This window comes from Lissotriton helveticus, chromosome 11 (assembly GCF_964261635.1).
Source record: "Lissotriton helveticus chromosome 11, aLisHel1.1, whole genome shotgun sequence".
NCBI lineage: Eukaryota > Metazoa > Chordata > Amphibia > Caudata > Salamandridae > Lissotriton > Lissotriton helveticus.
Window position 1 is genome coordinate 725765999 of NC_136072.1, and position 13977 is coordinate 725779975.

Consider the following 13977-nt stretch of genomic DNA (forward strand, 5'->3'; position numbering starts at 1 on the left):
GCAAGGAAAGCCTTTTCAACTGCCTCCATCAGTGGCCACAGTGATAACGGATGCATCCACTCTCGGGTGGGGTGCTCATCTGGGAGACCTGGAGGTCAAAGGTCTTTGGTCTACGGAAGAAAGGTTGTCTCACATCAACCTTCTGGAATTGAGGGCGATACGTTTGGCGCTCAAGGCCTTCCTCCCTGCCCTTCGCGGTCGTTCGGTTCAAGTCCTAACGGACAACACGACTGCGATGTGGTACATCAACAAGCAGGGAGGAGTAGGGTCACACAGTGTCTCTGCAGAGAGGCTCTGCGTCTCTGGTCCTGGGTTCAGGACCATCAGATTTGTCTGGTGGCAAATCATCTGGCCGGAGTTCTGAACGTTCGTGCAGACAGTCTCAGTCGGCAGTTCTCTGCCGACCACGAGTGGAGGCTTCACCCGGAGGTTGTTCACGACATCTTTCGGATGTGGGGGACTCCTCGGGTGGATCTATTTGCCACTCGCGAGAATGCTCACTGCCTTTCATTCTGCAGTCTCCAGTATCCGATGCAAGGAGCATTGGGGGACGCGTTTCAGTTGAGTTGGGGAGATCAACTCCTTTACGCGTTTCCTCCCATACCTTTGATTCCTCGGGTTCTGAGGAAAATTCGCCAAGACCGGGCCCAAGTCATATTGGTCGCCCCGGATTGGCCAAGAAGGGTGTGGTACTCAGACCTTCTCCACCTCTCCTCTCACCCGCCACTCCGTCTCCCTCACAGGGCAGACCTCCTCTCTCAAATGGGGGGGCAGGTTCTACACCCCCACCTCCAGACATTACACCTTCATGCCTGGAGATTGAACGGGGCAACTTGAGTTTTTTTTCTCTCCCTCACGAGGTGGTGGATGTCATTCTCTCTGCCAGGCGTGACACCACTAAGTCCATTTACTCCTATAGGTGGTCAACATTTGTTTCTTGGTGCAGGGAGAGAGATGTTGACCCTTTGAAGGCTCATTTGTCTAATATTTTACAGTTTGCCCTTTATCTGGCGCAGCAAGGTTTGGCTGTGGCCACGGTCAAGGGGTATCTTTCAGCCTTATCGGCGTTTCTATGTTTGCCGGATCAGCCATCTCTCTTTAAATCTCCGGTGGTTTTGAGATTCTTGAGGGGTCTCATAAATATGTTCCCTCCTACTCCTTTTGTTGTTCCTCATTGGGATTTGAATCTTGTGCTGACCTTTTTAATGGGTTCTCCCTTCGAACCCTTGCACAAGTGTCCATTGAGGCTTCTCTCTTTTAAAACGATCTTCCTCGTTGCAATCACCTCGGCAAGGAGGGTAAGTGAGCTTCAAGCTCTAAGTTCCAAACCCCCATTCCTGACCATTCATGCTGAAAGGATGGTTCTCAGGACCAGGGCTGCTTTTCTGCCTAAGGTGGTGACTCCTTTCCATCTTGGGCAGTCCATTACCCTTCCTACCTTCTATCCTCCCCCTCACCCGTCTAAGGAGGAAGAGAGACTGCACCGCCTGGACCCTAAGAGGGCGGTGTCGTTCTATCTGGACAGGACTAAAGACTTCCGGATGGACGACCAGCTGTTTGTTGGTTTTGCTGGCTGCAAGAAGGGCAGAGCGGTGCACAAGCGCACACTTTCCAGGTGGATAATCCTGTGCATCAAGATCTGCTACTCCCTTGCTGGTAAGGACCCTCCTGAGGGTATTAGAGCACATTCTACTAGAGCAAAGTCTGCAACATCTGCTTTGTCTAGGGGTGTACCTGTTGAGGATATTTGCAAGGCCGCGACTTGGGCCTCCCTCCACACTTTCGCAAAGCATTACTGCTTGGATACCGAGGTGAGGAGGGATGGCCACTTCGCGCGCTCTGTCCTCCAAGACTTCCGGTGTAGCAGAGTGGGCACCCTCCTCCGGGAGTGGGGACTGCTGTGGGAATCTATTCACAAGGTGAGGAATCCACACGGCAGATGTATCTATCAGAAGAACAAGTTACTTACCTTCGGTAACGCTTTTTCTGGTAGATACTATATCTGCCTGTGGATTCCTCACTGACCCACCCGCCTCCCCGTTGTCCACTCTGCTATACCTGGTCTTGCTGTATATATGGTTTATACTATTGATTTAGTTCTATATGTACTGTGTACATTGTATATTTGCTATCGTTGGTCCGTCCGTGTGCCTCGAAGGCACGGAAAAAAGGGCGGAACTGACGTCATCACGCCGGCGTGGGCCTGATATGGGGTCGGTGACGTCAGACGGAGTCGCGCGCGATGCCGTGCTCCTGTGACGTCGCCCACGTCGGCGTACTACGAAGAAAATTTCCGAACGTTGCTGGCGCAAGGGGGATATTCACAAGGTGAGGAATCCACAGGCAGATATAGTATCTACCAGAAAAAGCGTTACCGAAGGTAAGTAACTTGTTCTTCAGGTCTATCCTCCCGAACAGCGGTTCCAGGATATTCAGGCTATGATTCCGCTCTTTCAGACTCTATCCCGGGTTTCAGTCAGGATGACCCTTCGGCTCCTGGGCCCAATGGCCTCCTGCATCCTGCTGATACGTCATGCCAGGTGGCATATGCGGGCTCTGCAGTGCGACCTAAATTTCCAGTGGGCACAGCATCAGGGCAACCTGTCCGACCACGTCCAGATCTCGGAGGGCCCTGAACGACATTTACAGTGGTGGATCACAAACCTCGATTGAGTCCATGGCAGATCCCTCTCCCTTCCCCAACCGGAGCTCACAGTGGTGACGGATGCGTCCCTCCTGGGATGGGGTGGCCACATGGGAGAGGCGGAGATCAGGGGCCTCTGGTCTCTGGCGGAGTCCCGGCTCCATATCAACCTACTGGAGCTGCGGGCAAAACGACTTGCTCCGAAAGCCTTCCTTCCCTCTGTCAGGGGACAGGTAGTGCAGGTGTTTTCAAACAACCCTACTGCCATGTGGATCTGCAACAAACAGGGCGGGTGGGGTCTTGGACCCTATGTCAGGAGGCTCTACGCCTCTGGACATGGCTTGAACATTGGGGCATGTCTCTGGTGGTTCAACACCTGGCAGGCTCCCTGAATGCCAGGGCGGACGAACTCAATTGCATGTTGGATCACGAATGGAGTCTGGCCTCGGACGTGGTGCCAGCTCTCTTTCTGCAGTGGGTAGAGCCTTGGTTAGATCTATTCGCCACCGAAGAGAACGAGCAATGTCATCAATTCTGCACGTAAGAATTTCCAAGGCGGCACTCGCTCGGAGATGATTTTCTTCACAAGTGGAGTTGTGGTCTGTTGTACGCCTATCCGCCTATACCATTTCTGCCCAGAGTGCTAAAGAAGATAAGGCGCAACCGGGCCCGAGTCATTCTTTTGGCTCCGGATTGGGCAAGATGAGTATGGTATCCCGAGCTACTTAGTCTGGCAATCTGTCCTCCGATCCGCCTGCCTCTTCGGGAGGATCTTCTGTCGCAGCAGCAGGTGACAGTCCTACACCCGAACCTGTCCAGCCTCCACCTCCATGCGTGGAGATTGAGCGACTACAGTTGACAGCTTTTAACCTTCCTGCCAAAGTCTGTAATGTTATCTTGGCAGCCATGTGTCCCTCCACTAAGACACAGCCTACAGGTGGAATAAATTTGTGACATAGTGCACAGCGAAGGCTTGGATCCCCTTTCTGCCCCTCTTTCAGAAGTTCTTCTGTACCTCCTTTCTCTTGCCCAGCAGGGCTCTGCTCTGGGCACTATCAAGGGCTATCTCTCGGCCATTTCTACCTTTTTAAGGCTTTCAGATCAGCCTTCTCTTTTCAAGTCCCCTGTTAGTTCTTTTTTGAGAGGCATTACACAGACGTTCCCTCCAGTCCTTTATAATTCCTCAGTGGGACTTGAATCTTGTGTTGACTTATTTGATGTGCACTCCCTTTGAGCCGCTTCACAACTGTCCTTTACGTCTTCTCTCCTTAAAGACTGCTTTCCTGGTTGCTATCACCTCTGCAAGAAGAGTGAGTGAGCGTGAGAGAAAGCCTGGTGCAGAGACCCAACACTGGACAACATGACTGCCCTCAAGCTCGCCACTCGAAAACACCACCAACTGATTCACGCCACCAAGAAAACTGCTTTCAAAGAACGACTGGACAACAACGCACACAACAGCAAGGAACTCTTCAACATCGTTAAAGAGCTCTCCCACCCCAACGTCGGAAACGACATCACCCCTTCACAAGACCTCTGCAACTCCCTCGCCTCCTACTTCTACAACAAGATCACGGACATACACAACAGCTTCAGCACTCAACCGACGCACGCCACGACCGAACCACCGCCCCCCACCACCACCCTCCGCGCCTGGACCCCGATCAGCACCGAAGACACCGTCCGCACGATGAACTCCATCCACTCCGGTTCTCCGACCGACCCCTGCCCTCACCACGTCTTCAACAAGGCCGACGCTGTCATCGCACCCCACCTGCGGGACATCATCAACACCTCCTTCGACACCGCTACCTTCCCGGAGAGCTGGAAGCACGCCGAACTCAGCGCTCTACTTAAGAAGCCATCAGCCGACCCCACCGACCTCAAGAACTACCGCCCCATCTCGCTGCTCCCGTTTCCTGCAAAAGTCATCGAGAAGACCGTCAACAAGCAGCTGGCCGCCTTCCTCGAGACAAACGGATCCCTCGACCTCTCGCAGTCTGGATTCCGAGCCAACCACAGCACCGAGACTGCCCTGATCGCAGCCACTGATGACATCCGAGCCCTGCTTGACAACGGAGAAACAGCGGCCCTCATCCTCCTAGACCTCTCCGCGGCCTTCGACACTGTCTGCCACCGCACCCTAGTGTAGCGCCTCAGCAACGTCGGAATCCAGGAGAAGGCACTGGAGTGGATCATCTCCTTCCTCGCCGGAAGGACACAGAGAGTCCGCCTCCCCCCGTTCAGGTCAGAAGCCACCGAAGTCATCTGCGGCGTTCCTCAAGGCTCCTCGCTCAGCCCAACCCTCTTCAACGTCTACATGAGCCCCCTCGCAGCCATCGCACGCCAACACAACCTCAACATCATCTCCTACGCCGACGACACCCAGCTAATCCTCTCCCTCACCAACGACCCCACCGCCGCCAGAGCCAACCTACACGAAGGGATGACAGTTGTAGCCAAGTGGATGAGGAACAGCCGCCTGAAACTGAACTCGGACAAGACGGAAGTCCTCATCCTAGGATCCTCACCCTCCGCCTGGGACGACTCCTGGTGGCCCCCCGCCCTGGGCAGCGCACCCAAACCAACAGACCACGCACGCAACTTGGGCTTCATCCTGGATTCCTCCCTCTCCATGACCAGACAAATCAACGCTGTCTCCTCGTCGTGCTTCAACATCCTGCGCATGCTACGTAAGATCTTCCGGTGGATCCCCACCGAGACCAGGAAGACGGTCACCCAGGCCCTCGTCACCAGCCGTCTGGACTACGGCAACTCCCTCTACGCCGGTACCACCGCCAAACTCCAGAAGAGACTCCAGCGGATCCAGAACGCCTCAGCACGACTCATCCTGGACATCTCCCGTCGCAGCCACATCTCCGGACACCTGAGAGACCTGCACTGGCTCCCGGTCAACAACAGAATCACCTTCCGTCTCCTCACCCACGCACACAAAGCCCTGCACAACCAAGGCCCAGGATACCTCAACAGCTGCCTCAACTTCTACGCTCCCACACGCCAACTTCGATCGACCGTCTACGCCCTCGCCACCGTCCCCCGCATCCGAAGAGCCACAACAGGAGGAAGGTCCTCCTACCTGGCCGCCAAGACTTGGAACTCCCTCCTAACCCACCTCCGCCTGACCCAGGACCACCTCGCCTTCAGGAAGCAGCTCAAGACCTGGCTGTTCAAGCAGTAGCGGACCCCCCCCCCCCCCCCTCCTCTAGCGCCTTGAGACCCTCCGGGTGAGTAGTGCGCTATATAAATGCCTTGATTGATTGAGCGCAAGACTCTTTCTTCTAAACCTGCTTTCCTTTCTGTTCATCTCGACAAGGTGGTGTTAAGGACCTGTCCTTTTCAGCCCAAGGTTGTCACGCCCTTCCACATTGGGCAGACCATCACTTTGTCCACCTTCTTTCCCCCTCCACATCCTTCGAAAGAGGAAGAGAGGCTCCACCGTCTGGACCCAAAACGAGTGCCATCGTTCTATCTGAAGCGCACACAACAGTTCCGGGTGGATAATCAACTCTTTGTTGACTACGTGGGCGCCAAGAAAGGTCGAGCTGTGCACAAACGAACCATCTCTCTGTGGGTTGTTCTGTGTATTAAAGCCTGTTACTCCCTGGCTAAAAAGGAGCCTCCTGTGGGGCTGCATGCCCATTCTACTCGGGCGACTGCAGTCACTACTGCTCTGGGACGAGGAGTCCCATTGCAGGATATCTGTCAGGCAGCTACATGTTCCTCGCTGCATACCTTTACCAAGCATTATTGCCTTGACAGCCAAGTCCGGAGAGACTGCTTCTTTTGCCGTTCTGTTCTCCACGATTTTCTGGTGGGATCTTAGTTCACAGACCCATCACCAGGGTTGGTTTTGCTGGGGTTTCTATTCTAAGGTAAGGAACCTAACACTAACGTGTTTATCTCAGATGCACAAGTTACTTACCTTCTGTAACGATATATCTGTAAAAAAAAACATTAGTTGGTGTTAGATTCCTTACCGCCCCACCCATTCTCCTCGTTCTGCGAACTGATTTCTAGGGTTAAGGTCTTCCCTTTTAGGGCCCTAGTTTTATGCACCAGTGGTCAGTGTCTTGCATGGCTCTGCGTTCCTGTAGTGTACAGAACTGACGTCAGCGTGCAGGGTTGGCGCTTAAGTAGTCTACGTGACGTCATCTCGGCGCATACGACACCAGGGACGGACGCGGAGCCTCACCACGCCACCTACTGACGCGCAGAGGTACTGCTAGCAAAAACTTTCCGGATCCATTCTGACGCCTGTGGATATTCTAAGGTAAGGAATCTAACACTAACTAATGTTTCTTACAGATATATTGTTACCGAAGGTAAGTAACTTGTGCATTACTTTGGGTTGGGTGGCCATCTGGGAGAGGTGGAGATCAGAGGCATCTGTTCCCCAGAAGAGGCCAGGCTCCTCGTCAATCTCCTGAAGGTGCAGGCCATTTGCTTGGTGTTGAAAGACTTCCTGCCATCCATCAAAGAGAGACTGGTACAGGTTCTCTCGAACACCACCACTACAATGTGATACAACAACAAGCAGGGAATAGTGGGGTTGTAGACCGTCAGGAGGCTCTAGGCCTCTACAACTGGCTGGAGCACCAGGGAATTTTACTGGTGGCACATCACTTGGTGAGATTTTTTAATGTTATGGCAGATAAGTCTCCAAAGCTTAGCAGATAAAGCATGACAACTACACCCAGAGGTGACGTAAGGTCTCTTCCACGAATGAGGAGAATCTTGACTCAGTCTCTTTGCCACTGCTGAGAATGCGCATTGTCTCCATTTTTGTGCATAGAGTTCCCAAGACACATCCCTACTAGAGTAAACCTCAGGTCTCCTGTGTGCTTTTACGACTCTGCCCTTCCTGCCTCGAGTTCGCAAGATTAGGAATATCTGAAAGAAATACATAGTGATAGATTCCTTACCTTAGAATTACCCCCAGGTGTCAGACTGGATCCGGAAAGTTTTCTTCAGCAGTACCCATGTGCGTCGGAAGGTGGCGTTGTGCGGCTCTGCGTCCGTCGTTGGCGTTGTGGTCGCCGAGATGACGTCGCGACAGCTACTTAGACGCTACCCTCGCGCCCTGACGTCAGTTCTTTCTTTTTACGCGCCAGCAAGCCCAGATCCAGAGAGAGCGGTACCCACAGTCACTTTTTGACTGAGTTTTTCAAGGCCTTTTTCTGTCTTCTTTTCGAGTCGATCGACTCCTGGTGTCGTAGGGATGCCCGGTTTCAAGTCCTGCGGGGACAGTCGTTCATATTCATATTCTTACATCTTCACTGAGTGGTTCTAGTATGTAACTTTTTGCCACTCTATCTGTACTCCACCCCCCTATGTTTCCTGTAGTGTGGATTATTTTTCACATTTGTAGCACTGATAATGGTTTCCATACCAGTTGATCTCTAATAACAGCCAGGGTTGCTTCTTTCAGTGGCTTTACCGTGAGTGAATTTTTTCACAGCATTCTGTCGATCCTTTACTGCCAGTATCATAGTCTATAGTCTCTATCCTTCCCTGCATCACAGGAGGTCAGATTTCTCCCCCTTGGGGTATTGTTAACTGTTATTCCACTCACCGGTGCAGTGTAATTGAGCGGATCCTCGATTTAGGGTTTTGTCACTTCACATAGATGTGGCAATGTTCCTGTCGCTTGTGTGTATGGCATAGGTTCCACACACCTCAGGGGTGCTCCATACTAGGTTTCTTCTGTCCTAGTGTTTGGAATTTTTGTTCTCGCTTTCCTTCAGATTAGAGCCTTCTATATATCTTCTATGTACTGGTGTGTCTTCTGTTCTAGTACTAACGGCACCGTCTGGCCATGGGTTGGCTTCCTGCCAATGCTGTCACATGTTTAGCTGGTGCAGTTTTCAACAGTGCTTCTTGCCGCTGTTGTGAATACCAGGCCGGTATGTGCTGACTCTATCATACCAGTTGTCATCTCTCTGGGTTTTACTTAGTCAGCACTCCGTATCCTGCGGATCTTCCAAGTACTGGGTTCAATTCCACTTTCTGCGAAGTCCTGAGCTTTCCTTTTAACACCTACATATCCAGTATACGTTTTCTTCTCTGACTCTATATGTATACCAGTGTTTTCTTCTCTGACCAGGTATATATGCAGGGGTTTCCATGCTGTTTTTAGACGGCTTATGGTTCCTCTGCCTCCCATTGTTCTCCGCTCTCTTTAGAGTTTCATGGTCTGGTGTTCACTGCACTAGCATTGCTGTCCTCACCAGGTCTTGTCACCTAGTTGATGGTACTGTTTTAGTCCCATTGTTGACGGCTAAGTTCTCTCTGGAACTTGGTGGGGTACAGTCGCAGACCCGCTTCCTCCTAGGGTATGGCTTTGGTATCAATTCTAAGTTAAGGAATCTGCGGCTAGATGTCTCTATCAGATGAACGAGTTACTTCCCTTTGATAACAATGTATCTGGTATAGACATAGTCTAGCCGCAGATTCCTTAACGCCTGCCCGTCCTCCCCGTTCTGTGAGGACCTTTCAGGTTGGGCTTTCTATACTCGCCTCCCTCTCGATGGCTTGTCCTTCTGCAGGGTATTGTTTTCTCTTCACTTCGACAAAGTATGCTTCATTCTATTTTCATTGCTGCTCTGCTCTTCTCTAGATTGGGCGGTATGCTCATATGTCATGTGTTCTTTCCAGCCCTCTGCCTGAATTGTGCAGTGTGAAATCTATTTGTGTTTTGACTCCACCCCGCTCTACCCTTCTCCATAGCCTTGGGGTCTTTTACCACCCCAGCGACCCATTGGTTCAAGTGTATTGGCTCTGCCACATTCTATAGGTCTTTTTTTGGGGTTACGTCGTCTCTTTCTGGTGACGTCTTGTAGTGAGTTATCCTTAATCCTGTGTTCCGGACTTGTTTTCCTTCGCGGTTATACATTATGGATGTGGGCTTTCTGTTGTCTGCCAGGCTGTGTTTTCACATCCTTATTTCATTACAAAGGTGATATGGTCGTCATTCTTGTGGGGTTGCTTTTCAAAGCTGTGCTTTGTTCTTCCTTTTTCTACTTTTCAGCATCCAGTGCCTGCCACTGTTCTTTATGGCGCTGTTTCTCACCTTTCAATTTCTTTTTTCTTTGTCATCATTTAGCACACTGTTCCCATATTCTCAGTATTTGGTGGTGGCTCCGCGTTGTGACGTGGAAAAGCTTCTCCGACGAAAACTGACGTCAGCGTGCCCGGCGGGGCATATATGGCTCCTCTGACGTCATGTCCGTGGACAACTTCAGGGCGGAGTCGTGCGGCGCAGCCCCTAGTACCCTCCCCACTCCCCCTCCCCATGGTGCGCGTAGGTGCTGCTGCAGAACATTTTCCGGATCCAGTCTGATGCCTGGGGGTATTCTAAGTTTAGGAATCTGCGGCTGGACTATGTCTCTACCAGATACATTGTTACCGAAGGTAAGTAACTCGTTCATAAGGTCGAAAAAGGCGAGACCTATTGGCTATGCCATCGCTCGTTTTGTTTTACTTTCCATTGCACTGTGTGTGTGAGTGAGTGAGATTGCTACTTTTCATTTTCATGTTTTACATTCCCCCATGCTGAACTTGGCTGTTAACCGTTTATATAGATAAATGTGTTACCTGACCTATATATTTTCTTAATTTCTAAACCCACTCCTTGTTTGTTCAGCAGCTCAAGACTCCTCGGAATCCAGTGATGGCAGCAGACATCCGCCGACTAACAGGATGGTCAAAAGGAGGAAGAGGTCAGCGCGGGGAACAGGCCGGCGTCGCCGGGACAGCTCCGAAGACTCGACCTGCGATGAGGCTGAGAGGGATCAGGTCTCTGATGGCGAGGCCACTACGGAGACAGACGAATCGTCGAGTATGCAAGGGTTTGGCAGTCCCGAGACATCGCTGATGCCCCCCAAGCATCAAACTGTTGAAGAAAATAACATTTCTACTATGGTTCCTTGGCAGTGCTTAGAAGATGCACCCGGCAGATCTAGCGAAGAGGTTGGTGCCTCGTCGGTCAGTGTGACGCTGCCCGAAGTCCAAGAAAACGAGACGTCTGTGGTTGTGAACATGCGGGCGGAGCGTGCCAGCGCAGTCGACGAGCCCAGCTCCACCGCCACAGATGCCCGCCATGCTGTACAAGAGCTGCCAGGGAACATGTCGATTGACTCTGCAATACCTTGTGTGTTAAATATCACTAAATCCCAAAGGAGGCAGAGCCGACGACTGAGCCTTCAGATTCCTACAACCAGTCTACTAGAAGAGGAAAGTATATTACCGGTGTCCAAAATGAAAAAATCGAGACGTGCATCCTGTGAGACGTCAAAGAAACTAGACGATGCTTTCGTACAGGTACCTGCAGTGGAGAAGAACAGTGCAGTTCCAACGATACTGACGTTTGCCCCCGTTGTCGGCAGTGGTTTAGGTTCTAGCCAAGATGACATGTTCCGGATTAAAACAGCAGACAGAACAGAAGGAAAAACGAAAAAGTCTTCAAAGAACGGTAGAAGGATCACAGTTTTCTGTCCTCATCCAGATAATGCTTTTGAGAGTGTACCTGCAGCAGTAGATGTTTTAACGGACCCTCCTCTGGAGGATAACTCCGTGCCTTCTTGTGTGGATGACCCGGAAGTCGTTGTAAGCGACACCAGTTTCAACATAGAGGAGACCTTTCAGAATGTGGCTACAAGTGAAAGAACCGTTAGACGGAGCATGCGGCTGCGTAGAAGCTCTGGAGTTGTTGGTCTGAGTTGGATAAATGACATTGGTTCAGAGACGGACACTCGCACGGTTCAAAACACGAACCGGAAGCTGAGGAGAAGCAAGGTGAACACACCCGCCCTAAAAGAAAACAATTCTCCAACACCAAAACTCACCATCGCGTTTTCATCACCAGGCAAAGAGAATTGCGAGCATCCCTCTCTTCTCTACTTACCTGGAAAACCCTCTCGCAGGAGAACCCTGTGTACGTCTAGCATACAAAAACATTCGAATATTGAGGCGCGGAAAATAAGGAAAGGAAGACGCTCATTCAAAGTTGATGCAATGGATCTGCCCGGCGCAGAGCAGGGTGTAAGCATTGATTATGTTGGAGTTGGTAAAGAACCCTTGAGTCTGCTAGCACAACCTGGTATTTTAGTGTTTGGAAAGAACCACGGGGAGCAACAAAGTGTGGCTGTTAGTGACTAAAGTCTATCGTTTTCTTGGATATTCCAGGGACAGGAAGTGCAGTGGCCGCTGTTTAGTCATTTGATTTTTCATCCAGACGTGTCTGTTGGATAAGCACTGGCCATTACTGTTGGGTATTTGTTTGTCTAGCTTTCTTGATGGTGCTTTTCACGTTGGCCTGATGTATCTTCTATTTCAAAACAATGTAGTTGGTTTCCTGCATTGCTGCATGTGCTATTCAGTACTTGTCTCTGTTGGACTCCTGAACACATCCCCCGAGAGCGAGGGCCAAAATTGGCAGGATATTTTGACAGCCATATGGGCCAACTTCATTCTGCTTACATTGATGGCCAGCGTTTCCTTGCAGGCGGAGCGATTCCGCAAATTCCCCACAACTATAAAACCCAGCAACCCGTATCAATTTTATTGAATGTATAGAAATAGTGAAGTGTGTCCTCATGAGCTGTTAGAATTTTTGCCCGGATCCCTGGGACAATGAATAGAATGAATCTACCGGCCTCAATATCCTGTTCCTTTGTATATAAAGGTGAATTTCGATTTGGTTAACATATGTAAACTACTTAAACTTGTCAGCCTAAGACTGACTGTGATTTACATGTTGCCACTTACATTTAGTGTGACAATTACACCCGACTCGGTTAAAATCCCAACAAATAAGTCAAAGCAATCCAGTTGTCTTTACATTTGACTGACCAGACTTAATGCTTACGTTTACTCGATGATTCTGGCTGCTTTCCAGCTGCCGTTCACTTCCACGCTGAACCTATGAGACAGTTCTTGGGTACCCTCACCCAGACCATCTGAACCCATTCCTGCTAACCCTAGCAGTGCACAGGAGTTAGTAGCTGCTCTCTCCTTTCTCTTAATTGAAAAGATGTCCTTTAAGTGGTTATTTAATGCAAGCCTTTAAAAGCGTGTGGAATACTGCATCTCCGGCATCTTTCATGCTGCACCAATGGCACCAAGATGTTATCGTGAATCTAAAGGTTTTTGGGTCACTTGACATTGAGCACTTATTAAGTATGAGCTACACAAGATCTCGTTGACATTAAAGGGCTGTGCTTCTAGCATTTCTAAAATGTTTTTAAATACCAATTTGCTACTTTGCATCCCCACCAGGGGAAAACATAGAATACTGCCAAGACGTTCTCAATAAATGTTAACAACTTGTTTGATTGCAATTACTAGCAGATTAGACTGAACCAGCGGCAATAACCCCCCCCCCCCCTCCCCACACACACACCTTCCCCTACACTTAAGCACAATATATATAACTGGCATCCCATTTCTTGTGCAATTAAGTCACACAACATTGTATCTTGATTATTTTGCTGTTGGATTTCTCCTGTAGCTGCCCATGCTAAAGAATGTAGTCTTTGGCAAAGGAACCCCTTCTTGGCTGGTGAGTATGTCTAGGTAAGACAGTGGTATAATGGAATGAGTAGATTTTTGTAACTTGAATTTTAATGTAAAATGACTGTCATTTTATTGGCATACACATTGCGCTAATACCGCCAGAACTGTGAAAACATATTTTTGTACAGTGTGTGTTCTTCTCGGGGTTCCTTCTTACTCTTGTTCGTCATCTATATTTGTTTTTTCCAAATTGAGAATTAATTCAGATCGATAAACTGCTTTTTCAGCATATGCATGAAGAGCAGTGAGTTGTACTCTTAATTTTTCAGACCTGATTAAACTATTGCCACAATCAAAGCTGGCTGTTGATAATCTGTTGTTCATTTCAGCCTCCGTAGGTTCAGCATTAAGTTGGTGTTTCTGGGTCCAGAAAACTGGAAGGTGAAAAAGAAGCTTGAATGAAAAATTACTTTACTTCTGCTTGTACTATGTCAGTCATTACAGAATTCATTGTGTGGAGAAGTGTGGCTCAATGGTTAGAGCGGCAGACCCTGATGCAGAGGTCTAGCCCGGGACCAGGGTTCAATTCCCCGCCTCGGCGGGTCTTGGGCTCAAAATTCCACGGACCTGATAATTCTCGCCTCGGTGCCTATTCCAATCATGGAGTCTCACTCTGCAACTCTGGGCAATAGCTTGCTTAATCTCCACAACGGCCCCCACAACGCTAAGGATGCCTGGCCTCCACCTTGGGGGTGCCCAGGAGTGGACACCTCACAGGGAAAGCCAGCGGTATTCGTACA

At 50.1% G+C, this 13977-nt stretch overlaps 1 protein-coding gene across 3 annotated transcripts in view; it reads left to right on the forward strand.

Moving 5' to 3' along the window:
- Window positions 1-13534, forward strand: part of CDCA2 (cell division cycle associated 2) — a 484453-nt gene extending 470919 nt beyond the window's left edge. For 2 of the 3 annotated variants that reach the window (XM_078666604.1, XM_078666605.1), the window contains exon 16: window positions 10308-13534. In XM_078666604.1, the coding sequence (XP_078522730.1) occupies window positions 10308-11821 (1514 nt within the window). In that variant the 3' untranslated portion in view covers window positions 11822-13534. The remainder of the gene's footprint in view (window positions 1-10307) is intronic. The other variant, XM_078666606.1, reaches the window with a different exon arrangement.
- Window positions 13535-13977: the final 443 nt, after the last annotated feature.